The sequence below is a fragment of the Rhinolophus sinicus genome, chromosome 16 (assembly GCF_057876585.1).
Source record: "Rhinolophus sinicus isolate RSI-liver-muscle chromosome 16, RSI-T2T, whole genome shotgun sequence".
Classification (NCBI taxonomy): domain Eukaryota; kingdom Metazoa; phylum Chordata; class Mammalia; order Chiroptera; family Rhinolophidae; genus Rhinolophus; species Rhinolophus sinicus.
The window spans coordinates 120971833-120999555 of NC_142516.1; the positions used below are offsets into that span (position 1 = coordinate 120971833).

General features: G+C 31.7%; 1 protein-coding gene across 1 annotated transcript in view; it reads right to left on the bottom strand.

Annotated features, from left to right (window-relative positions):
* MICU3 (mitochondrial calcium uptake 3) overlaps positions 1–27723 on the bottom strand; it is an 80263-nt gene that overhangs the window by 29117 nt on the left and 23423 nt on the right. Inside the window, exons 2-8 of the mRNA XM_088793347.1 lie at positions 23461–23614; positions 20579–20610; positions 15568–15646; positions 12028–12075; positions 9366–9448; positions 6669–6740; positions 3315–3353 (exon numbers count right to left, since the gene is read on the bottom strand). Of these exons, the coding sequence (XP_088649473.1) occupies positions 3315–3353; positions 6669–6740; positions 9366–9448; positions 12028–12075; positions 15568–15646; positions 20579–20610; positions 23461–23614 (507 nt within the window). The remainder of the gene's footprint in view (positions 1–3314; positions 3354–6668; positions 6741–9365; positions 9449–12027; positions 12076–15567; positions 15647–20578; positions 20611–23460; positions 23615–27723) is intronic.

Below are 27723 nucleotides of genomic sequence, written 5' to 3' on the forward strand. Positions count from 1 at the left end.
TCCTTTATTATGCCAGACATTAAAGAGATTTGCAAAGAATGTAAAATACCACTCTCCTCACTACATTTTTAAGTTACTTTTTATAAAAAAATATTTGTTAACGTGAGTTTTTAACTTTAAAAATGAATATAAAAATAAAAAATATAAAAAATAATTTTTAATTTCTTGGTTTTATTTTCTAATATGGTAAACATAGATAGGTAAAACCAACATAAGCAAAAGCTCTTTTGGGTCCTCAATAATTTTCAACAATGTAAAGGGGTCTGGAGACCAAAATGTTTGAGAACTGCTGCTTTACAAGCAATAAAAGCAAATAAACTAGAACTAACTATAACAATGAAAATGGAATTGATAATCATAATGTTGAGCCAAAGAAGCAAGACACAGAAAACCTCATAACATGATCTCATTTATATGAAGTACAAAAACGGGTAAAACTATGTTGCTTGTGATGCATAAGTAGGTGGTAAAATTGTAAAGTGAAGAAGTGATTTACATAAAAGTTATGCTTGTAGTTACCATTTAGGAGACAGGGAAGGATTATAATTGGAGAGACATAAGAAGGGGCTTCTTATGGTATGACAATGGTTATTTTTGATCTATATGGTGGTTAAACTTTTATTATTTATTTTATTTACATTTTATCTGCAGTAAATTTCTGAACTAAAATATATATTTTAAAAATCAAGGAATACTTCATCATCAGTAGATGAAAAAAACAGAAAATAAAAAAACATAAAATAGAAAAATAACACAAAATTTTAGTAAAAATAAAGGTAATATATTTATTCTAACAACAAAATAGATTTTAAGGCAAGAACATTTCTAGAGATCTAGGGATAATATATAATAGAAGATTCAACGCATTAAAAATGTAAGTATATTTTTAAATAGCCAATGATGCTTCAAAATATACAAATTAAAAAAATAACAGAATTACAAGTAGAAATTGACAAGTCTATCACTGTAATGTATAATTTAACATACTAACTGACAGATCAAGAAGACAAAAACATTAGTAATGATAGAGATTTAAAACGTATAATTATCATGTTTGATCTAATCTATATCTATATCTATATCTATATATATGTGTATATAGATATAGATATATAGATATGTATTATCTATCTTAGAAATATAATCTATATCCCAAGATGGAAAATAAACAACTTTTCAAACACAGATAATTTATGAATATTGACATTGTTTTAGTCCACAAAACAAATCTCAACACATGTCAAAAAATAGTATAAAAATTGGTACATTTTCTGACTACAGTGGAAATAGGGTAACTAAGATAATCTTTATAAAACTTTAAAAAGTCATATAAGGCAAGCTAGAATCAAATATAACGGACTTTTACATTATTTATTCTTTTGAATTTTTTATATTTCTTTTCATTACTGTGGTAAGATAATCAAAGTTGGCTTTATGAAAAATTTGGAAAAAATCAGAATTGCTTGTAACAGAAAAGGTTATCGGGTAACTATCTTCATGAATACTAAAGCAAGAAATGTAACAAGAAACAATTTGACAGAACACCGGCAGAACCTACTGCAGGAGTGATTAAATTTTGGAACAGGTTACTACAGAAGCCACAAAATCTCTCCAGTATAAGTCAAGAGGGGCTCTGCCTTTCCTGAGAACTTCTTCCTAAAGGCAGCATCTTAGGTTATATTCAGCTCCATGAACTGGACTCAAATTAGATACTTTTTCATTCCAGTTGATCTACAACCCTAGGAACTAGCAGATAATTGCCAGTTAATGCATATTATACTGATACATTTGTGCAATAACATCAATGATATTTCATATAAATTTTCAGGTTGTCTGAATTGTTTTCTAATTTTAAATAAAATTTCCTTGTTTGCTTCACTTTTTTGGAAAATCATTTATGAGTTTAAAGGAAAAATATAAATTGCCACAGTTGGAAAATAGCTCATATAATAGACATATTAAATTAGCAAAATTAATAATGAAGTCATAAGAATGAACATTTATTAAGTTTCACAGGGCATATGGCATTATAATTTATGAGATTTTTTCATCTTGCACATTCTTATAAATTTCTGAAATGATTAACAGAGGAATCTTTTTAAAATTTGAAGAAAATGGTAAATTTTATTTAATGGGAAACAGTAGTAAATATCGTAGAAAAATTTAAAGTATCTTGTAAGGATCAAAACGATTAGTCCATCCTATGGGTCCCATGGACTTGGCTTGTTTTCCAACCCATTCCAGGTCCAGTCCTTGTGACTTGGGCAAGAAGATATCTTAGGTTTACTTTAGGCTGAATCGGCGTCCAGCATGCGTTCAAATCTAGAACAGAATTAGGTTTTATAGTTTGGACTTTTGATTATCCAATACAGGAAGCAGCACAGCCACTTTTACAGTTGTACAGTATAACTGGAACACTTTCAGCAGGATAATACTGAGTCAGTCACCCTGAATTCAAGGGCTTCCCTCAGGCAAAATTTATATAATTTGAGGGATCCTTCTAACCTTGGAGAAATTAAATGAACTGTGCATGTTTACGAGTACATTCCAATGGAGTCATGGCCTATTCTTAGTTGTTTAATAGCCGGGATAACGAACAAGCTCCAAATTTCCCGGAGAAGGCAAAGAAGAAGAAAGCTTAGCGTAAGAGAGTACATTTGGAAGATCATTTGCAGGAACTCTCAACTTTTTCAGGAAAAGAAGAGTCTGCAAATCATAATCCTCTTTGAGAAATAACACAATTTCTATATGGGATAGGGCGAAAATCTAGATATATTAAACATACCAAATGTCATCTTACATCAGACTTTGATGTTTAAAACCTTGATGCCTGGCACTGCTTATGGTCTATACAAAATACTGGTAGAAATACTGAAAACTAAGAAGTCTATCCATTAATATACCTCTTCACTAGAATTGAGAAAAGAAAGTATCAGATGGGTAGATCTAGTTCTTAAAATATCTGAGTTCTGCAGGAGCATAGCCTGAAAATATGCTCCATGATTGATATTTAACTCTTCCAATACTGCTGAAAATATAAAATTTCAATTGTTCTACAAGAGTTTTTGGTTGTTGCTCACTCATCTTTTCCTTATTTCAATCTGAATTTAAAGATATACAATTGCTCTGTAAATTTTAGTTGTGTCATAAATCTAGAAAGGAAATACAAAATTCTGTCTTGTTGCACCTTATTATATTCAATAAATTCCTAAACATTTTCAATAGCAGATACAGCATTATATTACGATATAACATTATCAAGTACAACAGGTGAGGGTTATTTACATAAAGAACATTTAAAGTATTGTACATACACTATTAGTAGGTGAATGGTATCCGTAAAGTTGAACACGCTGACATAGAGCACAAAGGGCCAAATGAAGTGTCACATTTCAGAATGAACCCAAGTATCGCAAAAGAAAAAAAAGAAAAAGAGGACAAAATCATCAATTAGGAAGGGCAAATCATTATGTTACATTCTCTATAGAGCACACACACAATACAAGTGGGATAAAGGTTAAAGATGAGCAACAAAGTTTTAAAAATCTCATATAATTAAACATTAAAGGTATCTGTGCTCATTTCAACCATTTTCATTATAACTTTCTGATAGAACTATTGCTTCAAATAATATGCTCCTCCGAAGTACGCCATTTTATTTAGAGATTCTTCAGCAATTCTATATGGGATAGGGCGAAAATCTAGATGTAGCAGTATGACAGTGGAAATGGTATGAGAGACCTGCGGTAGAATCTTGTTCTCCTCTTATTACTGCCATCACCACAGGCAAGTTAATGAATCTAAGATTTTCTTTTCTATAAATAGGTCTGATACTTACCTGGGAGAAACGTAATGAGGACTAAATGGGAGTAACATTTATAATGGCTATAGCAGAGAGCTCAGCACATAAATGTTACAAGAAATGTTATGTTTATTTCCCTCTTTCCTTCTGAAGCACAATTTTATTTTGGTATGTAAATTTTTTTAAATTTAGTTTTGATTTAATTTTGATGTAAATATTTAATTCAAAGTAGCTATGTGGTTCTACTAATTAAAGAGAACTTTAGGTTTTACAATTAGCTAAACTTTTTGAATGATTATTATATTTCACGTACTGTTAAGTGACTACGCGTTTTAGCTCATTTAAGCCCATAACAATCACATGTGGTCATTATTCCTATTATTCCCATGTACAAATGAAGAAACTGAGGCACAGCGAGGTTAAGAGCCTTGCTCAAGGTCACCTAGGTAATAATGAATTAGCAGAGCTAATATTCAAACCGTGAAAATCTGGCTCCTGAGCCTGTGCTACACTGTCTCTCTAAAGAAATCCATATATTTTCACTGTAAATTTCCGTTTCAAAACTCAAAAATCTCATCAGTTCATACTTGCAAGTATTTAAAATGTGACAAGTTACCACTAATTGTCATTATTGTTAAACATAGTCACAAATGTTAGTAGAGAGCTCTCTTGTCCTACAGTGCTGAGGCTGTACTAAAGATTATTTCTGAATTGTTTTAAGGAATAGTTCTGATAGCTAACTAATGTAAATGACATTTCAGGAGCACTAATTAAACTACGTAAGATAAACACACCTGAAGTACCTGTGGAGGTCAATGATTTTATTAAGCATTCCTTTACATAAAACAAGTTATATATTATTTATAAGTTATTTTTATCTATACTTTAAAACAAGTCTCCTTCTCCATATATTTGCTAGGGAATGCTTCATTGACCTATAGGCATGTAAAATAATACAATTTAGGGTATATTGATATGTTAGATTTCACAATTCAAATACACTTTCTCCAGTTAATCCAAGTTAATGAGGTTTTACTCTATCACTATTATAACTATTTGCATTAAATCAGTGTTAAATTTACTTTACTTGGGCTACAAGGAAGCTCAGAGCCAAGTTTCATGCTGACTCTGTAGGTTTTCCCAGTGTGGGTTATCTGCTATTATTTCTCCCTTTCCCCTCTCCCTTTGTCACTTGACTTAGGTATTTTAGTAAATATTAATGAATAGAATAGTATTGTATTTTTACTGGAAGATCCAGAAATCCTTTCTGGAAGTAGTATAAATAAACAAATAAAAAAAATTTCTATCCACTGAAATATGATCTACTTTATTACTAAGGTTTATCAAGATTAATTAACATAATTCAACCTCCTAAATGATATTTATGAACAACTTGTCTATCCAGTCAATTATAGTTAATCTATCAAAATTAAAATAACTGTTTGCTCTTTCAATATATTACATTATCTACAGAAAATAAAATTTATGAAGGTATTTAATACTCTAGTGTTATTTGTTAATACTCTAAAAAATTGCAATTATGGGGCTAATTCATATAGGACTTATTGATTACAATTTGAAAACCACGGGACCTGAATTAGAAAACTCTTTAATGCCCCTTTAATGCTTGGCTAAAGTTACAATCAGCTCTTTGATTTTTTAAGTGTCTTCTATAACCTTTGCCAATTAGTATACTGAGAGGTTAAAAAAATACTGATCATTGTATCAGTCAAATATCCTATGAAATAATACATATTGCATAATCCCAATACTCTGCTTTTATTAATATAAATATAAATACACATTTCAAAAATCTTTTGGGATTGAATATGGCACCCATCTGTTACAGATAATGTTTTAAAAAAAAACTAATACATATCCTTATAACAATGAGAATAACAAAAAAATGTAACTCTCTGAAGTTAATTATTTGAATTTCTGGTAGACCAATGCAAACCACTAATTTGCAAATGAAATAATTATTATTTAATGCCAAGAAAATTCACCATGTTTCTGCTATTTAAGTATTAGATAAAAAAATATGCTATAGTGGGTAAAAGTGCAGATTTTGGAGCTGGCCAGCCATAGGTTAAAATCTTGGCTTTGCTATTTAATAGCTATGTAATTTTGGACAAGATACTTAACCTTTCCAGCTATTAGTTTCCTCAGCTATAATTACAGATAATAAGATAACTTTTGGGTAGTTTAATTGAGAAATTGCATGCAAAGCATCTAGGATAGCACGTGATAGTAAGGTCTAGTAAGGTGTCAGTGCCTGGTTGTTATTTTTTATTATGTGAACCTGGGATATTGTTAGGCTGAAGTACTTGGGACAAGCAAAAAAGATATCTGGTAAGAAAATGGAGTGAAATGTTGCTTAACTCTACCTTCAGAATTAGATGAAAACATCACTATCCCAGAAGAAGAATCTATAATCTATTTTGCATTTCGAAGAATGCAAAAATACATATTATTTCCTTGTTTTTGCTTCAACATTCATATTGTTACAGTACCATTAAATTCACTCACACGTGTAATTAAATCTTTGCAATTCACCTTTAGATTTTTACATGCATAATGATCTGCATTAATCTATTATGTGATATACCCTTTAAATCTCAACAACAATATGAATAAAAATGATTTAATGAATGTAATATGGATACTGATGTTTAATATCAATATTTGATATAAATATTGATATTGATGCATATAAACACTGAAGCAATTTTTCTACATAAGAACTTTAGAAAGTTTTCAAGGGACAGCTCGAAAGTTACAGACTTTGTTCACTGTTTTTCAACATATTAAATAAAGTAATTCTTACCTAGAAAACCCACCTGAAACTACTATAAATTATTCTTACCAGCATTGCACGCTTTTCTTCATCTCCTTTAGTTTCCCTCTTTTCATTCTTTTTCCTGAATATCTCTTGAAGCTGAAAATGAAACCAATCAAGAATCAAATATCAAACATGAATTTCTGGGTACATATCTACAGCGCTATGCTAGGTATGTTCAAAAAACAAAGAAAACAGTGTCATCCATGAATGACAGTAAAACTACTGCAGATATATTTTCTGATACCAATTTTCTTTCTGAGAAAAAGAAAATACATCCTTTGTTATTAGCAACCCACGGTTAAGTTAAATGTACAAAATTATAGTTTTACTTTATCTCTAAGACACAAAGCCATGGAGCCTGTGATACACACATAGAAAGGGATGAAGCCCACTGAGGTATAAAGTCACTGGAATAGAATTCAGGGTCTCTGGGTTCGAGCCCATCTTTAGTCACACATGAATTTTATGGTGGTGAAGTGGTCACTCAACCCTCTCTTGGCTCCAATTTGCTCATAAATGAAATAAGGATGGGCCAGATGACCTCTAAGGTCTTTTTTAGGTAACTGAGCATTGTGGTGGGAATATGGATTCTGCACATATAGCCCCTTGAGCAAGTTACTCCAATTATTTAAGGCTTGTTTTCCACATCAGGAACATGGAGATAATGCCTTATCTTATAGGAAATTTTTTTCTCTCCAGCTTTATTGAGGCATAATAGACAGGTCTTATAAGAATGTTGTGCAGAGTAAATATTACAAGTAATTATGTAGCATACTGCCTGTTATATAGTAACTGCTCAGTAAATGTTAGCTATTATTATAAATGGTATTATTCCTTCTTTAAAATCCTACTTTACAAATGGAAACCTAATCCTACCTCTATTAAGTTTTCTGGCGAGGTCATTGTGTAATATGAACAGCTATGTCAACTCTTCATTTTGTTTTGTATGGCAATAATTGAAAGTCAAATAAAATGCTATTACCCCCCAAAATGTGCAATAACAATTAAAAATACAGTATAAAATATAAATGATTTATTAACACATAAATTTACTTCCAATTTTTCTTAGTGAACAGAGTTTTTTTTTTAGCAAAGGTTATTAATAATCACTTATAAACAGGCATGAGAAGCATAGATTTTAGACCTCTACAAATAACTTAGCAGAACTCCTCCTTTTGCTTTCAGGAACTCTTTGCTATTTACAAACAAACAACAAACAAACAAAAAACATCACATATGAGGCAGCAGTACAGCCATTGCAAAGAGTAAACCACTGCTTTAAAGCAAGGGCAGCTTTTATAAGAGTGTCCGATCTCCACAAATGGACAGTATTCCAAAAGACATCTATACAGGCAACTTCCAAAAGTTGAGTGAGTTCCTTCCAAAAGCCAGTCTTTAAACCAGTGGGGTGGAACTTGGCAGTGTTGCCATAGAAAGTTTACTGAAAATCATTTAGCTTACTAGGACCATTACGAGAGTCGTAAAATACAGGTGTGCACTACCAAAACAAAACTGTGTTAAACTAAATCTGTCCACTTTAGGACATGAGGAACATACTTCTGTCATTCCAGGGAACTGAAAACTCTCACCCGCTACCATCCTGAAAGTCACTAGAATGAGGGGTCCTTCATTGTTCCAGCTCCAATGGCTTGGCCCAGGTACTGTACGCAGCTAAGGGCTACGTGGGTATGAGATTAGGCCTTTCGATAGATACCAGTAATTACTCTGCTTGCTTCCCTTTTGAATGACTACTAATTAGCTTTTGACAAGGATTTTTTATCTCTTCTCTTTCCTACCATGGAAAAGAATGATTTCATAGTTTCTCTTCCATGTTCTAGTCTCTGAAAAAAATACTAAGTTGTTGAAGAGGTTTTCTGATGGATTTTTAATGGCTTGTTACAAAGGAAAAATAGAAAATAAAATGGCTACTTATGTCATCTTTCCCTTTTCTCTTTACTAGGAGAGTATACGTGAATATAGAGTTGACCATAAATGCTAAGATTAGACCTTGTTAATAGAAGGAATAAACTAATGTTGATCTCTATTTTGGAGGAAAAAAACAGAATAGGTCTTTTGCTTCAGAAGTAGACGCAGGATACATGGGTAAAAAGAAATAGAAACATACTGAAAGGCCGGCTCAGGGGATATGATGAATGAGCAGCTGATGAGGTGGCTAGACCAGTACCAACACTGGACCAGTCAGGTGAAAAAGATGGAAAGGCAAATACCTAAGAGCAGTCTTACTATTCCCACTTTATATCAGCCTTTGGTCCAAGACAGATGGGAATAGAAAACTGGGAACAAGACTGGAATACAAGGCAATAACGAGTGAAAGAAAAGTTGGAACAAAAATCATAAATTCTATAATGAGAAGGAAGGGAAGTTCCTGTGGCTGAGATATGATTAGGTGACTGAAATGATGGGGACTGACTATTAACGGGGCAGGATTGCCTGTTATCCACCCAATGTAAAATTTTTGACACATGTTAAACTTCCAGAAAATGTGGAAACGACTAAAATCATCTTTATATACTGAATATAATTTATAGTCTTACAATGTAAAGATTATTCGAAGTATGTAAGAATATAGTTATTTATTAAATTAAGGTGAAAGCGTAAAATTTTCACTTTCTTCTACAAAAATATTCAAAATAATGTAAAAGTATAAAAATATAAGCAATATTTAATTATTGATAAAAATGCAGCATAGAATATACATACCACCAAAAACTCCTTTTTATCCACCATCTCATTGCCATCCGTGTCAAACATGTTGAAAGCTATTCTAAAGCCTGCATGTGGCTCTGCCAGAAAAAAAAGAAAAGTATTTGTGCAGTCTGAAAATGTTTTTAAAGAACAAAATCCGTATTAGCTATAAACAGTTATTCATAGTCTATACAGAAATACTTTCTTTAACAAAGGAATATGTTACTATTAGTTAAATGTAATAAAAGTTGTATATAAGTACACATATTGCTGCTTCATATATTAGCTCACTTAGAAACAGAATTGATAATATACTTCAAAAGTACTTGTGTGATACTTGTTGCATAGCGCTGAAGGTAAAATTTGACTACCTTCCTTCCAAAAATAAATATTTCTTTTTCTTATCCAAAGTCTCAGTTTGTTTAAAAGAAACGTATCAGCTCATCACATGTGAAATATTTTCAGTATGTTCGACTACTAAGAACAGAAGAAAAAATAAAAATACAACACAATGGACCAGACCAAATTTTTGAGAAAATTATAATGGAAATGACCTATGAAAATAAATGTCAAGCATCAGAGATTACATATTTGAGTTTAAACTTCTAGAGGCTTCAAAAACAGAAATATAAAATAAAAGCTTGAATAATTAATTCCCAGTTTCCCCCAGAATACAAGAAAGTATTGCTTTTCTGAGAAAGACAAACTTTCAAACCCTATGAACTGCTTTAATTTAATGAACTCCAGAATGAGGTTCAATCCCTTTCCTCTTTTCACTTCTAAAGCATAAAGAAGAAAATCTGGACAGAAGAAAACTTGAACGTGTCCTTCAAAGAGGAGCTCAGTGTACATGATTTTTTTTTTTTTCCCAAAACATTTGACCTACTCTTTTGAGATGACTGGCAAAACGTTAAAAATGGGACCTCCCACAGATACACTTGCTACTACTGTTTGGAAGTCTTAACCTTGCAAAAGAGAAGCATACAGACATACTTTATTAACCAGTAACAGCTGTCTCTGAAAATAGAGGAAACGGAAGCCAGTCTTTTATGTAAGTTCATCTCTTGCGTGTATTTTAGGAATCTAAACTTACTATCATGATTATTCACTTGAGAAAGAAACAAAAAGCTATACCATTTTTGATAATCAAGTTTTAAGCTTTAAAAAGATCTTGAAAATACACATCGAAAGGAAGGCCTTACAAGCATCATTTGGAAGGAAAAATAAAGTTAAAATAATAAAAAGTAAAGAGAAAACCATAGACAGGTAACAGATTATCTAACTCGCTTCCTGCCAGCCCTCTATTCACATTTTTCTTGGTTTTAATCTAAACACATCCATAATTTTAAAATTCAAGCTCACAGAAGTTTCTAAGATGGGTCGAAAAGAAGATTCACAGCATCCAAAGATTCTAACTTTTCCATAGCAAGCAAAACCCACTATATGTGTTTTCTCCCAACACCCTTAAATTATACCCTGTCCTGTTTGAACAAGTGGTTTTCTTAACCAGTTCTATTTTACTCTAACCTATCACTCTGCTGGTTTAGATACTTATAACTTCTAATTTTGCATCCAAAGTTGTTCTAACTAACATGGTAACTTTTAACAAGTCTCTGAGGCACTCTTTGGCAACCACTCCACTAATTTTCATGGTAGCATTTATCATTGATTGGACTCGAATCATCATAGTATTTGTTTCCATACATTTCCACAAATCTCCACAATTGAAAATTCCACTAGTGATATTTTCATCCATTCCTTTTGTCATTCATTCACCAACTATTTTTGGAGAGGCTACCATGTGTCAGAGAACGTTCTTAAATACAGAAATGGACAAAAAAGATAAAATCTTTACCATCATGCGCCTTGCATTCAAGTGTGGTGAGACAGACAAGAACATGTAAACCAAAAAACAAATACTTTCAAATAACTTAAGTGCTATGAAGAAAATAAAACATTGTGGAGGGATAAAAAGAGAGAGATGGGAGAGGGAGCTATATTAGGGAATATGATCACGTAAGGATTCTCGAAGAATTCCCATTTCAAAGGAAAGCTGAATGATGTTTATTATCATGAGGCTGTTGATGCAGAGGGAGCAGAAAGTACAATTTCCTGAGGTGGGAATAAAGGCACAGAAAGGTCAGGTGGCTGGAGTGCAGTGAACTATAGCATTCAAGTTCCACCATTACGCGCAATGCAATTTAATTGAAAACCTTAGTAAACTCTTTATATAGTTCATGAAAACTACTGCATATGAAAGGAAGAGAATCACAAAACTGTTTTAGGATGCATGATGGGTATTCTGATAGACTCACTAGTTAAAAGCCTCCTTCTTTCACACTAGTCTTGTTGAGAATGTGATTTGAATGAATAGAGCAAGAAATTTACAAATCATTCCATGTCCTGAACTTTTCATGTAGATTAAACCACAGGGATTGATAAATGATATTAAATTGACAATTTATGAGCATTTTACTACTATTCTGTAAGCCATAATATTTATAGTTTTGACTCTTGTTATGCCATGCTTAGCATTTTCCGTGGGCATTTAGACAAAACTGCATGGATTGATCTAAAGTGATTTTCAATAGTAAGAGAATCTAACAATGACTTGTTTTCCAAGATTCTGATTAAAAAAGAAAGTTGCATCCAGAATATATTTAATGAGAACACTTACTTGTTAAAATACATAAAAGAAAAAGATACTCTGTGTAAGAAATCACACCTAGAAGAAAAAAATGTATTAGTTATGCCATATATATTACTTTTTCTTATCAAGTAAAATATTCTTATAACAGCAATAAGTAATATTAATAAAGGACTTACAGTTTTAAAGAATATGTTAAGTATTGTTTTAAATGATACTAAACTTATCATAAATGATAGCAAAAGAAGCAACAAAATTAATTTTACTTTGTTTCACATGTTTTTGTAGAAACCCATATAAAATTTCCATTAATGATTCCAGAGATAGTGGCAAAAAAATATCAAAATTATAATGTTTACTTATGACTGTAACTTTTAAACTTGTTGCTAGTTTTCAGTACACAAATCTAACAAAATAAAAAAGTTGGAAATGGTTAACACTGTAAAGTACTTAATTACCTCTTAGTAATACTTGAATAAAACATTTAGATATTCATGCTTAGAATTTTAATTTTTGTATTACATTAAAAAACCAAAATTCTACAGCTATCCCTTTTCTGCTTTCAAGTCATTATTATTGATGAATTTAATGCTTCTTAAATGTCATCTAAGAAGATTTTATTTTAATTGAATGGCTTATACTTTCTGTATATTGCAACCTGAGATTTTTGTCACCCCAGAATTACAAACTTTAAAAGGAGTTTGAAGTAAATAAAAATATACATTCTGTCACTCAAATTCTTGTTTTTGGGCTATAATACACCAAATTAGAATTAATGCCTAATTGACTGGCCAAGTGGATCCTGAGAAAATTAAAATAAAAAATAAGCCAATAACAATTATCCAGACAGCAGATAGTCCTGATATTTGGGAAGAGGGCATAAAAAATCCTTACATAATCAGATTGTGAACTTTAAACTTCCATTTTACCTGATGCTCTTTGAGGCTACCCTCTTTGTTACAGAACAAAGAGGAGTCACTGTCAGGCAGTTTGTCAGAAGGGAACAAGCCAGAAGGCCCTGAAAGCATTCCCTTCTTTTGTTTATACTAGAATATTGTGACCTATAGACATAGTTCTGGTTGATTGCCATGAATGTTATGGGAGAAAGATTCTGGAACGGTCAATGTATATAAAGATACAATACTTAGATTCCATAGGGATCCCTCAAAAAAAAAAAAAAAAAAGAAAAAAGAAAAAGAAAGCATAAATGCAGGAAGAAAAAAGGGAAATTGGATGAGGAATAGGCTCTCTGTTTCCACAATCCCATTTTACTGACTGTTGTTCTAATTGATTTGGTGGAATACACCAAAGAGATGTTGGTTGGTATAAAAAAGTTTAATAACTGCTACACATCTTTTATTTGATAATTAACTCAAGATTTTGTTTACTGAAGGGTTACTTAACATAATTACTTAACATGATCATAATTATCATGGTAGGCACTTGTCTATAGGACTAAATGGTTTTTGAAGTTGTGTAATTCACAGGGAAGGAGACAAAGTAACACATAATCAGTAAAAATGGTTAAGGAAAAGAGAAAATACTATACTAAATATACACTGTGGATTCTTAAAGCTTTCCAAAAAAATATGTAAATCTATTAAACTAACTCTTTAATTTCTGTTAAGGCCACTTGGGGTTAAAAATAAAACAACAATAAATGCTAAGCATATAGTTATGTTGCAATCTTTAGAAAATAAAAGGATGCCAAGATGCTAACTAGGTTTCTTTTGAAAATTCAATTTTAAAAAATTCTAAGGGAAGTCCTTTAAAAGCATTACACTACTTAGTTCCTATATTATGATATACTACAGTTGGCTGTAATAACTAAGACAATGTTTTCATAAATGTTGTATACTAATTAATTTTTTGTAAAATTAAATAACATTTTCTTGCTAGGTAATATTTCAAGCAGATAAAATTCATCTGTAAATTAATCTTCAATAGCTCAAAAGATTTAGCTTTAAAATTCCTCTGCCACCGAATCCGTTATAAAAAAAAAAGCAAGGGCTCTCTGTAACTCTACTTTACCTGACCTAATGGTTCTAAAACTTTTTGGGTACATGGATTACCTAGATAAGCCAATCACTATGACAGATCTGCACTGTCTTACAGGGTAGCCATTGGCTATACGTGGCTATTTAAATTTAAAATAATTAAAATTAAATAAAATTTAAATATTAGTTCCCTAGTTACAGTTTCCATATTTCAGGTGCTTAACTTAATAGCCGCATTAGGCTACTGGTTACCATATGAGACAATACAGAAATACAACATGTCCATTACTGCAGATAGTTCTTCTGAATAACACTGAATAGATCATCTCCCTTGAAAAAAACATGTATATAATTTAAGGAGGATTGGGAGAAACCTAAACCCAAGGCTTCCAGATTTAACCCTCCCTTTAACTAAAAAGAATTTCCTTCTTCCATGCATTTCTTTTTCTCAGATTATATTTCATCTAATTTGCATTTCCCATGAGAGGTATTAAGGAAATATTTTTTTTAATTGACCAATTTAACTAATGTGTCTGAGCTTTAAATTTTCCTGATCTTATCATCCCACTCTAAAATTTGAAAGGCAATCTTTAAGACAACTTCCAGGAAAAAATTTCTAAGAGCTTTAAAGATACGTTGGCCCAGATTTCACAAAGATTTTAAAACCCTAGTTATGAAAAGCCTACAATAAAAGATAAGGTGTCTCTTCCTTTCAGATTCCATGAGAACCAGATGGAAGCAATTTGAATTTCTAATTCTTCTTAGATAAGACGTATGGATTATAACTACTCCTTTAAAGTATTTGTCTTCATGCCAAATGTATTTTCAAACCAATGTCAGTAAAAATGGATGAAAAAGAAAAAGGTAACTTTATGTAATTCAGTATTTTTATTCTGTCTATTCTCATACTTGAGAATATAAAAAAGTATACTTCAAAGAAACATTTCTTTTTAAGATTAAAAGAATCTTAAAGATTTTATTAATTAGTTTTTGCTATAAATATGTACAAAAAGTACACTGTAAAAGAAAATTGCAATAAGAGTTATATAATTTGATTGCAAGAAAATTATGAATTAATGAAATAAGTTAGATATATAGATATGGATACTAGAGTAAGTTGAAAGAGGTGAATTTTGCAGTGAGCATTATTTTTAAAAGAAACATGTTCAAATTGAAGCAGCCCAAGACATATTCAATAAGTTTTCATATTGATTAAATTAAAGAAAAGCTGTAATTCCCAAGAAACAAAATGGACATTTGAGATCAATATTTTTGAAAAACGCTTTCTGTGGGTAAATATAGCCTATGGTTATCAATACGGTTAAAAATGTTTTTATGTATAAAAGTTGACTTTGTTGTAAAAAATTTGGAATATATAAATATATATAAAAAGTAAAATAACAACCACCCTTAATCCCATTACCTAGAAAATATTAATATTTTGGTGTTTTTCTCTATGCACACTTACAAACAGTTCTAAAATTATTTTTAAGTATGAGGAAAATATGTATATATGAATAGTATAAATAATTTGTGTCAATATTAAAATGCGTAAGTACTCATGTTAACTTACCTCTTTCTTTAAGATTTCGAAAGAGCTTTGATGATCCTTTCCAAACTGGTGGTGTTTCTGAGAGCATTTGATTTAACTCCTATGACATAAGGTACCAAGATACTGATTGATAGGTAAACCAGTGCTTATAAAATAGATCAAAAATATTTAAATGCCTATGCAAAAAAATTCTCCACTCAGAGGACCAGAGACATGGCTATTTTTATCGTATTCTATACCTGTGGTTCATTCAACCATAAAACCCAACATTTGCTCATAGTCCAAACATAAAATAAATGATAAAGATGCTACATAAAATTCACTTAGACTACCAAAAATTTCAGATAAATTTTATAATTGGAATAACATATATATGATGTTTAAATTAAGATAAAACTGAATTTAAGTTCTGGAGTCAGATAGAAAAGGACAGTTTCATGAAAGATTTCCTAATTAAGGTCGGACATGATTACCTGGCTTCACACACTGTCCATTCTCTGTAACCCTCTTGGACTTAGGGGCCTTTGTGGTAGAAGAAGTAAATGGACAAAAGATTATATTGGGAAGGAATGGGAAGTATTTTAATAGTGACTCAAAGAATGATGACATGAGATGAAGTGGGAGGACAGGGGTATGGAGTTATTGTGGACACTGTTTCAATGTTTTTTTTAGTTTTTCCTAATTTCAACTTGAACATTCAGTAAAGAACAAGACTTCAATTACTGATTAGTCAGTTTCTTTTTTAATCAAAGTATCACAGTTGGGAGTGGGGAACTATTTTGGATAATTTTAAACATTTGAATCACTGCTCAGATACTATAACAATTTTGAATGTATCGTACATGCTGTGTTAAAAATAAGTGAAAATTATAATTTGGTTAAATGTGAAGGAAATTATTAAAGGATTTGGTGAGATAACTTGAAATAATTTGAAATTTAAAAATTACTCTACTAGACTGGATTAAGAAACTGTGGTACATTTATACAATGGAGTATTACTCAGCCATAAAGAATGAAATCTTACCATTTGCAACGATATGGATGGACCTAGAGAACATTATGCTAAGTGAAATAAGTCAGTCGGAGAAAGACAAATACCATATGATCTCACTTATATGTGGAATCTAAAGATCTGAATAAATAGGCAAAGTAAACAAATAGTTTCAGAAATACAGAAGAAAAACTGATGGTTGCTAGATGGGAGGGGGGTGGGGATGAGGAAGAAGGGGAAGGGATTAGACAGCATAAATTGGTAACCACAATATTGCCACGGGGATATGAAAGACAGTTTGGGGAATATAATCAATAATGTTGTAAAGATTTTGTAAGGTGTCACCTGTTTTATTAGGGAGACCACTTCATAGACAGTGTAGATGCTTGACCACTGGGCTGTACACCTGAAGCTGAAGCTAAATAATATTGGATGTCAACTATAATGTAATATATATATATTTTTGCTCCAAAAGATGCAGTAGAGCTGATTGTCTGGCTTCACACACTGTCCATTCTCTGTAACCCTCTTGGACTTAGGGGCCTTTGTGGTAGAAGAAGTAAATGGACAAAAGATTATATTGGGAAGGAATGGAAAGTATTTTAATAGTGACTTATTTCTTATTTTCAGGGAAACACAGTATATACAATGTCAGAAGGGTAGAAGCTTCGGGGAAGGGATTATCACTTTGTGAGGGGTGAAATGTCTAACTATTATTTGTTTTGTACACTTGAAACTAATAATAAAAAATTAAAATTAAAGTTAAAAAAATTAGTCTACTAAGTAACACACTGTAAAAAAACTAGAAACCTCTTCTATTTAGTGTTTTGCTTCTTGCTACTCAAAGTGTGGTTCCCCAATAGCCCAGGCATCATTACTAGGGAGCTTGTTAAAAATGCAGAATCTCAATTCCCACCCCAGACCTGCTGAATCAGAATCTGTATTTTTAACAAGATCTGTGGGTGATTTTTATGCACATTCAAGTTTGAGAAATACTTTAGACAAACCCTTCCTGATGCAGCTGAACCTAAAAATGTTCTGTGACATTTATAAACTATCTTTTTCATTATAAGGCAGAATTGCCACGCAAATAAGGAATCCTTGGATGCCAAAAGCAAGAGAGGTATTTTTAGGGGATTTATAGACTCCCTGAATCCCATCTGTGAATCCTGGCTTTCATTTCTTTCACAGTGTTATCTCTGCACTGCAGGTAACAAATGCCACCAGGCAATGGGTAGCAATGGCACAGATGTAAAAATTCACGTATGAATAATGAGAAGCTGGGGTATTTATTGTCTAAACAACAGTAAACTCATAAATATTTTTGTTAGAGCAATAGATTAAATAAAACATTTTGAATACATTTTATACACTTTAACTTATACCATCTCTATTATGTAAATATTAACAAAGAGATCTTAATATTTTAAATGTTTCCATGTATTCGACTTTAAACTTAAACTCAGTTACAGTTTACGACCAAAAAGTCATAGCTACCTTTTATTACATGCCCTCTGTGTGGTTGGCAGTGGGCTAATAACAATATCTCATTTCATTTTAATAGACAATCATTATTATGTATATTTCACTGACATAAAGAGGATAAGTAACTCACCCATGGTCACACAACTAGTGAATGACTGGCCAGATTCTTACTGATTCTAAGCACTTTATTTTAGTAATAATTTAGTTTCCTCTGGTCTAGATCATCTAACTGACACACTGATTTTCTCTGTCTTCTGTTAACTTTAAGGACTTTTACATTTTATTAAAATCTATATTTCCACTCATGCTGGGAAGCTCTCCCCACTGCCAGTGCCTGTCTTTGTCTCTCATACGGGTACATATACTGGCCAATCTATTAATAACTATGTTTGTCCATTTTTTTCTTATTGAGCTGATTAACTTTTCTATATTGATTTACCAGAGTTTTATATAACTACAAGATACTTAAGCTTTTCTGTTAATATCTTGCAATTCTCCCATCTGTCACACATTTTTTAACATTGTTGATACTGTGTTTTGGTGTTCCAAAGGTTTTGATATTTAACTTAGTAAAATTTGCCACTAATTTCCTTTGAGTTTTGCTTTATGTGTCCTGTCTAACAAAACCTCCCAGGCCCCTCATTTTGCTTTTAATATCTCAGAATTTTTGTTTTCCAAAAATAAGAACTTAATCCATCTGAAATTTGCTTTTGTATATGATAGTCAGTTTGAGATCTAATTTTACCTGCTCCCATGTTGGAAAGACTATTGTTTCAATACCTAAAGGCCAAATCTTTCTCCAATGATTTGTAGATCTTCCCATACATGCCTGGATCTGTTTCTGGACTCTGAGTCTGTTACTTTGATCTAATTAAAAAAAAATTCTTATATTGATACAATACTATTTTAATTATTATAATACTATTATTAATCTTATATGGAACAAGCCCAATTGTTTTCATCCCAATTTCTCCCCACTTCTTCCTTTTCAGAGTTATTCTGAAAATTCTGGGCCCTTACTCCTCTAAATGAATATTTATAAACATGATATATTTCTGTGTTTACTCATGTCTTTTTAAAAATATAATAACATTTTTTACCTTTGTTAGGTATCTAAGTATCTAATAATTTTTGTTACTATTGTAAAATGTATCTTATTTGATAGTAGTTTCAAACTGCTATTGCTGGTACAGAAACATTTCATTAACTTTGGTTCACGGATGTTACATCCAGAAGCAACCTTGCTAAACTTTTACTAAATTTGAAATCTATGTATTTTTACATTTTTCTCTCAATCATATTGTTTGCTACTGTTCCAGTTCTTTTTTTTTTTTCGTCTTACTACAATGTATAGGCTGAACTGTGTCTGCCTCAACTTCACACTTGAAGTCATAACTCTCAGTACTGCAGAATTTGACCGTACTTGGAGATAGGGCCTTTAAAGAGATAATTCAGGTTATTAAATGAGGCCATTATGGTGGGCCCTAATCCAATGACTAGTCTCTATAGTAAGAAGAGATTAAGAAACAAGACACGCACAGAGGAAAGATGTGAAGATGGCAGTGGGAGAAAATGGCCATCTACACGCCAAGGAGAGAGGCCTCAGAAGAAACCAACTCTTCAACACCTTGTTCTTGGACTTCCAACCTCCTGCACTATGAAAAAGTAAATTTGTGCTGTTTAAGCCACTCAGACTGCTGTAGTTGTTATGGCAGCCCTAGCAAATTAATGCACTACACTGGCTTACACCTGTAGGAAAAGAGTTGAGTAATAGTTGTGAGAGCTGACTATATGGATTATATCTAATTTTATAGAGTATCTCTAAAGTTTCACAAGTAAATTGGATGTTTGCTACAGGCTTTTGGAGAATTATTTTTAACTGGTTAAGGAAGTTCCCTAGGTTACTAGGCTAATACTCTTCCTCTTTTTATATTGAAGTTTATAACACATATAAAAGTACAAAAAAGAGTATATGTAAAATTTAAAGTTAGAAATTGTTAAGAAATAGAAAATAACCAGTACTTTAGAAGACTCTTTGCACCCCTCACTGATGATGTTCCACTCCATCTCCCCAGAGGTAAATACTATCTTGAGTTTTATATTTATCATTCCTTAGTTTTCCTACCTATGAATGTATCCTTAACAATATGGTTTCATTTCCTCAGTTTTGGACTTTATATAAGTAGAATTATACTTTATATGTTTTTGAATTGCTTACTTTGTCACTATATTTCTAAGATTCATCTAGTTAAAGCATAGCTATAATTCATTTATTTTCACTGTTCATAGTATTCACTGTACAAATATATCAAAACTTATTTTTCAATTCTACTATTGCTAATGTTGAGCCACATATTCATATGGCACTTTGATGTGATTTAATTTGCAGAAAAATTACATATATCACATTATTTATATATATATATATATATATATATATATATAGAGAGAGAGAGAGAGAGAGAGAGAGAGAGAGAGAGAGAGAAAGAGAGAAAGAGAGAGAGAGAGAGAGAGAGAGAGAGAGAATTTATCTGTTCACCAAGAGCTTTATCTTACCTGTTTGGAAAGTGACTTCCATATTTTAGCAACTATAATAAAAAAAATAAAAGAATCAGACAATAAATATTTCATGTAATATATATCCAAATTCAGTAACTATCTATAACCATTATTCATAACACCAAGCTTTTATATCTAAAAGGCAAAGTTTCTTTAACCTTAAGATTTGGATCTATGATATGATTTTATTTATGTTATGCATTTTTTTCATGTACTATACACTATTTATAATATATAAGTGGAATAGGGAACACATTTTCCATAATCATTATTTTATTTTGGGGATTTCTGGATGTTAGTTAATTTACTGCATATCCTATGGGCTTAAAACACAAATAATGATATTTAATAAATATTCATACTAGGATATACAATATTAACAATTACAATTTTACTTTATTGTAATAAATTACAATAGTAATTACAATTGTAATAAATAGGGAGCAAAGGGAAAAAGGGATGAAGGAGACAGTAAGTAATGTGAGATGGAGAGTCTCATCCTGTTTTCCATTCTTTTCCTCTAAGAATGCTACAGTTGAATAAAATACCAGGGATCAGTTTCTTTTTCTGATTCCTCTTCACATCCCTGAAGATCTCAAAAACTATAAATCTTGTAATATTAAAATAAATGTGAGTCATATTGCTGTTTACTTTGCTCAGGTTTGAATACTGTGAATATCTAATGACTGCCCAAGAATTATCTCCAGGTTTATATGTGATTAAGTCCTATAAGACATCTGCATTAAAGAACTGGTAAATATTAATTATTTCATCTACATTACAATGACAATCAATAATATTTCTACATGGCAATGTGGTTATTTCTGTATAATTAACCACAGTTAAGGTAAACAATAAATCAAATTGAAGATTTTAAGATAGGCATTTTTTGCTATATAACTCTCTTTTTAAAGCAATATGTCATTTTAAGATCAAAAGAACTATGTTCTAAAATTTAGCAAACTGATTTTAATGCAGATAGATTTCTTTACCAGGTAGCAACAGCATCCTTACTTTACCCAAGATAGTTTATACAAATGTGTAATCAGTGATTAAAATCACAGGTCTATAAAGCAGAATTTAGCATTTAACCTTAATTAGGATAACTGTATACATTAATTTTTAAAGACATCCTCCTTCCTAATGAACAGAACAATGCAAATAATATTTATATTCTTTTGCTTTTGAAAGAGAGCAGTAAGAAGAAAAATAAATGGTACAAAAGTACATGCACGTGCTCTTATGCAATGTTCAGAGGCTATTTATCAAAAGAGGAAGTTAGACACGCTCTTGAGTTTTGTAGGGTTTACGAGATTTCCAGGGTAAATTATTCACAAAAGACATATTCATTCTTCCGGATATGTCTCCATGTTCAATATTATTAGCTTTTTTCTTTATAAAGACTAAAGAGCCATTAAGATTGTTCTTCAAAGGATTTTCTGATTTTCTAAATTCCTTATTTCATATGAAGTTACTCCATATATAAATATAACTTGGGTCAAGAGGGACTTCAATTCTATTGGATATATTTTATTTCTTAAGCTATAGGTTGATGTTCATTATATTTTTAATATTTCTATGTAGATCTGAAAATTTTTAATACATTTCTGAAACTAAAATTAAAATAATATTTGAAGCTATATGAGAATAATCAGTTATTATTATAGCTCAGTAAGGGAAATTCACCTTTTAGGTTCTATTTAAGTAGTTAACATAAGAAATTTTTTTGATTTCAAACACAAAGTTATAATCAACAATGAGACGTATATCTCTATTAACATTTATTTAAACTACGTATAATTATTAAGCAAATGTTTACACAGCATACCATTTTTGTTTTCTGTTGAGGTCACCATACAATTATATCAAAGATTGTTTAAAACCTTGGTTATGAAGTCAAGTGATAATGATGATGATGCCAGCTAGCCACATTTATCAAGTGATTATTGTGTGTCACAGGTACCACGCTAAACAGTCAATCCTCAACTGATATATTCAATCCTTAAAAAACTTCATGAGGCTATTATTACTTTTTTATAAATGTGGAAACAAAAAATTAAATAAATTAACCAAGTTCTCAATGCTACTAACTGAATTCCAAGGTTTTAACACAAGTCTGTCTAATTTTAATATACTTTTCCTGCTTTTCTACCTGTGAGGCATATTTTGTTCATATACTTCATGAAAAACAACATATTACAAGAGATTGAAAACAAAAACAGATACGAGAATCCAACCGTCTTCTATTAAGTAAGACATTAAAGAGATTTGCAAGAATGTACATAATGCCCAAAAGTTTGAGAACCACTGCTCTAACATATGGGAAGGTGAGAAGCAATTAGCCTATATTTACATGGCAGGAGCCATGAGAAATACAGAAGAGATACAGGCAGAACCTTTGCCCAGGTCTAACATCAAAGCCGGTCCTCTCAATTACTCTGTTCAAGATGGATATAAGAATGGAGCGGACAGGATATGAGCCTATTATAAAGAATATCAAGCATAAGGTGGTGTTTAAGTTTAATGTACTGAGAAACAGGACAACAGGAAGTTTCTGATAAGAGAAGAGACACTAGTAGGAGTTTATAAGGAATATTAATCTGGTAACACTGTATAGCATAATGTCTTCCAAAATACTGTATTACTTGTTTAGTTGTTCTGAAAAACTTAAACAGCTCCACACTGTTACAAACTAGAGATAAAGAAAACAATTTTATAAAGTTATTAAGAGAACTGACTCTGGGTGGTGAACACACAATGTGACATATAGATGATGTATTACAGAGTTGTACACCTGAAATTTACGTAACTTTGCTAACAATTGTTACCCCACTAACATTAACTTAAAAAAAATAACATAATTTAAAAAATATACTTACATTTGGGCTCATCTGTTGTAACAGCCAAAATAAAATCATATGGAGTCATGAATAACTGCCCTTCACATTCTACAGAAGCAAACAAACGAAATCGCCTTTCCCGAGACGTAGCATAGAGGTCTAAGTCTTCAACGTCTGTTCTGCCAATAGCAACCTAAAGTTAAGAAAGCAAATAAATTTGAACTGTGTGAAATAACATCTCCTTTTAGGATATAAATGCTTTTAATTATGTTAAAAGTGAATTAACAAAGTAAATGAAAATTTGAAAATATTGTCTTCTAAAGAACTCAATAATTTTATACATTATCCAGATGAAATACCATGAATCAAGATTTGAAAGAGCCTACAATGAATATTATTAAGGGCCTGAAGATTTTAATCTGATATTTTGAAGTACTTGTAATCTATTTCTTCAGTTTTAGCCTTGGAGAACATAAAATTTCTGAGCTAGTAGTTTTAACACTAATACTTGCTAAATGCCTACTATGCATCCTCTATATAGGCGTATTTATTTAACTACAAGTCTATTCACTATAGTTTATTAATTTTCTAAAGGAAGAAGTGAAACCGCGATAGGCTGTTCATGGCTACCACTGAGGAAACCGTTTAGTGGCAGTGTCAGAACTAAAGTTGCTAACTCTAGATCAGTATATAGTTCCCACCAGTAGTTATTCTGACTTCTACCTAAGGTTACGATGAACAGAATTAGGAGGAGAGTGTATATGAAGAGAAGCAAGTCTCTTTTGCTTTCCTTAGTTTCAAGAACTTTCTGTATAAATAATTTTTCACTATTATTTTTTCTCTCTAAACTATTACAAATTTTTTTAACAATTTTTTCTGAATACAAAAGTGACAGTTATTGTATATAATTTAAAAGACAAAAATCTTTAAAATTTAGATATAATTTTTAAGTTTTTTTGGAGGCAAAAAATGGGGTTTATACAATACTGTTCAGAAATCTCATCCTTTTTACTTATTAATATATCACGGCCATTTTCCCAATTCACTAAATGGTCCAATAGGCCATTTTTAATAACTGTAATATTTCATGGTTAATGTTTACAGCATGACATAATAAAAATTCCAAATGGTTGAATATCTAGGTGATTCACAGTATTTTACTATTATAAAACAATGTTACAATGATCAACCTTGAAAATATCCAGGAAGAAGAAAATATGAATTTTAATATCAGGAAGAGGTGTGAACATTCTAGGTTTATACAGCATATCTAAAAGATGAATAATCTTCCTGGAACAGAGGATTTGCATTCATGGAAAAGGGTAAATTTATAATTTTTGAATGCCAGACTAAAGCACTGGAATTTAATCTGAAAGAACAGAAATGGATTTAGGGTGATTGTTAAGTGGTGCAATGAAACAAAGAAAATGGTGCTTTACAAAGATAAAGCAACCTGGTACCAGAGACCAGCTAGGTCAGCAGTATATTAATAACAATACTCAGGTAATCCATAGGTATTAGGAAATTGTTTTGGCTCTGCCATGGGTGATAAGTGAGACAATGAACAACTTACTGTCAATAATGGGCAATAATCTCCCTGAATATTCCTCAGGGATCAGTCTACCCTTTTATGTCCCATGCTACACATATTCCCAGGGGTTTCTTCTTCCTCTCAGGCAGGGAAACCAATCCTGCCCGTGGCCACAGTTTACTTGCCCGCTTTCTTCTTGCTAGGCCATTTCCTTGGGTCTAGGTGGCCCCCAATCAACCATGACTCTTCTCCAGGAAATTTCCTGGAGAACCACTCACTATGAAGCTGTTTTTGCACCACAGTCTGAAGTTATGCCTCTGGCTAACATCCTGAACTCCAGTTTCTACCTTTAACGTCTGTTTGCTAGGACTTAATATGGACTGGATCTGGGACCTCTACTACCTGTACTGCCATTACTGCTCATGAGGTGCCGGTGTTTTTTCATCCAACTTTCCTTCCTTAAGCAGTCTATCATTTGTCCCAGCATGCCAAACCTGCTAGACCACTGCAGCTGGGAATTGGATCCATCTTCTATGAGCTAATGCTCACAACTCCTCCTTCTCCTTAACTTCTACTAACAATCAATTAACAAAGCCTGTTGTTCTCCCTCTAGTTTCTCACATCCACCCACTGCTACTAAGCTTTCTTCAAGTACTCACTACTTCCCTAAAATTTTGCAATAATGACCCAACTGTGATTTCTGCCTCTAATCCATCCCATACTGACAGAAAGAAAAAACAGGCAGAACTGTAGAACAATTTGTATTCTTTAACTATCTGAGAACGCGTATCAGAAGAAATCTCCCAAGTAAAGGTTTTCATTAAAATTCCACTGCATAAATTCTACCCCTTACCTTAGAAAGAATACTCATCTTTTCTGATAATAGCATTAGATGGTGCCCACAGGTCTATTTAGCACCACCTTAAAATAAAGTCTGGGGAGATATTTGGAAATGCTTTGTTCCCCAGGGGGGGGAAAAATAGCCTAAAAAGGAAGAATATAATTTATGTATGACAGAGATAACCAGAATCTGGGTGCTTAAAAGGACTTTCTGCTACTGCAGACTAATTTGTCCACTGCTTCTGCTTGCTTTAGTGTAATATATCGCATTGGCAATGCTGAAATGAAACATGGACTGGTAAAAAGTGAAAACCAATCTTACCATAATATCCCATTAAACTGGCCTGATCGTAGAACAGTCTAATTATCATCAACTAGGAGAATTTGGCTCATCTAGTTGGAGAATGGGATGGGATGGAGAGCATAACAGGAAATCAATACTTGGGTAGGTTTTTATATTCTTTGTTCTCTTCCACTAATTTGTCTCTTGCTACTGAAATGTCAGTGTTTTAATTACTACAGCTCTTGGTTATGTTTATTTTTATTTTATTCAAGTTTATGTTTTTGACATTAGGTAAAACAGACTCCATCTTATTGTTAATCCTTTAAAAATATTCACGGTGATTGCTATACAATTTTCTATTCAAAGTAAACTTTGAAATCAATGCATCAAATTCTATTTTAAAAATTTTACTGATACTTTCTTTGGGATGACATTGAATTTTGGCGTGATTTAGGAAGACTTGATTTTTCCCAACTGGGAACATGAATGTCTATTCAGGTCTTCCTCTACGTCTTTCGGTAAGATTTTACAGTTTTCATCATATAAATTTTAGATACTTTTGGTAGATTTACTCTTACAAATTTTATAGTTTCTATATAATTGTGAATTGGGAATGAAACTTTTATTCCTATTACATTTTCAATTGGTTAATTCTTGTAGTCGAATGGGAAAGCTACTGACTTTAGTATATTTGCTTTGTATCCAACTAACCTTATTAAATTCCTTCATTAATTTTAATAAGTTTTCTTGGATTTTCTAAGTTGATGATCACAAGTTCTTTTACAATAGTGACAGTTGTTTAGCTTATCCTTTTTAGTATTTATATCTTGTTTTCATTGCCTTAATTACTAAAAGTCTAGGTCTCTAAAAATGATGTTGAACAGTGTCAGTAATAGTAAGCATTCTGTCTTGTTCACTGTTTTGAAGAGAATGCTTCCAATGAATTGCCATTAAACGCAATGTTTGCAATTGGTTTTGATAATTATCTTCTACCTTACATCAGGACTGGTTGTTTACCTAGTGTTCTTTGTTCGCTGAAAATAAATGAGTTTAGAGTTAGAATTGTCCTTAGAGAACACTTGGTCCTCTTGTTTACCTTTTTAACCACAACAAAAACATAAATGTGACTGCCTAAACAAAAGTTAAAATGCGTTGGGCAATTAGAAGCATAAGTAAAAATCCCCCCCCCCAAAAAAAAAATTCAAGAGGTATTGGACAAAACTCTATTATTTACACATCTTTAAACTATTTTTAGTTTCTAAGATGAATATTTAACATCAACTAATGAACTAATGTAAATTATTCATTTATTCAACAGATACTTGGTGTGTGTTTACTATATACAAATGAATCAACTATAAAATTATCAATAGGGAGATGACTTACTTTATCGAAAACTGTTTCAAGGAAAAATATGAATAAGCAAGCTTGGTTTAATCATGTCTAACTACTTTCAAACCTTTCCACAGTCCACATGCTTCTTTCTCTACAGCTTATGAACTATTTTCTTAACTAACCTTTATATGTCTTTTTAACTGTGGTACAGTTCTAACCGAGTTAAACTTTACAGTGTTTGAGAGGTTGAGAGGGAGCAGCAGTCCATGAAGTTAAGCTGAGGATACCTAAACTGACCTACTAGAACCTCTGA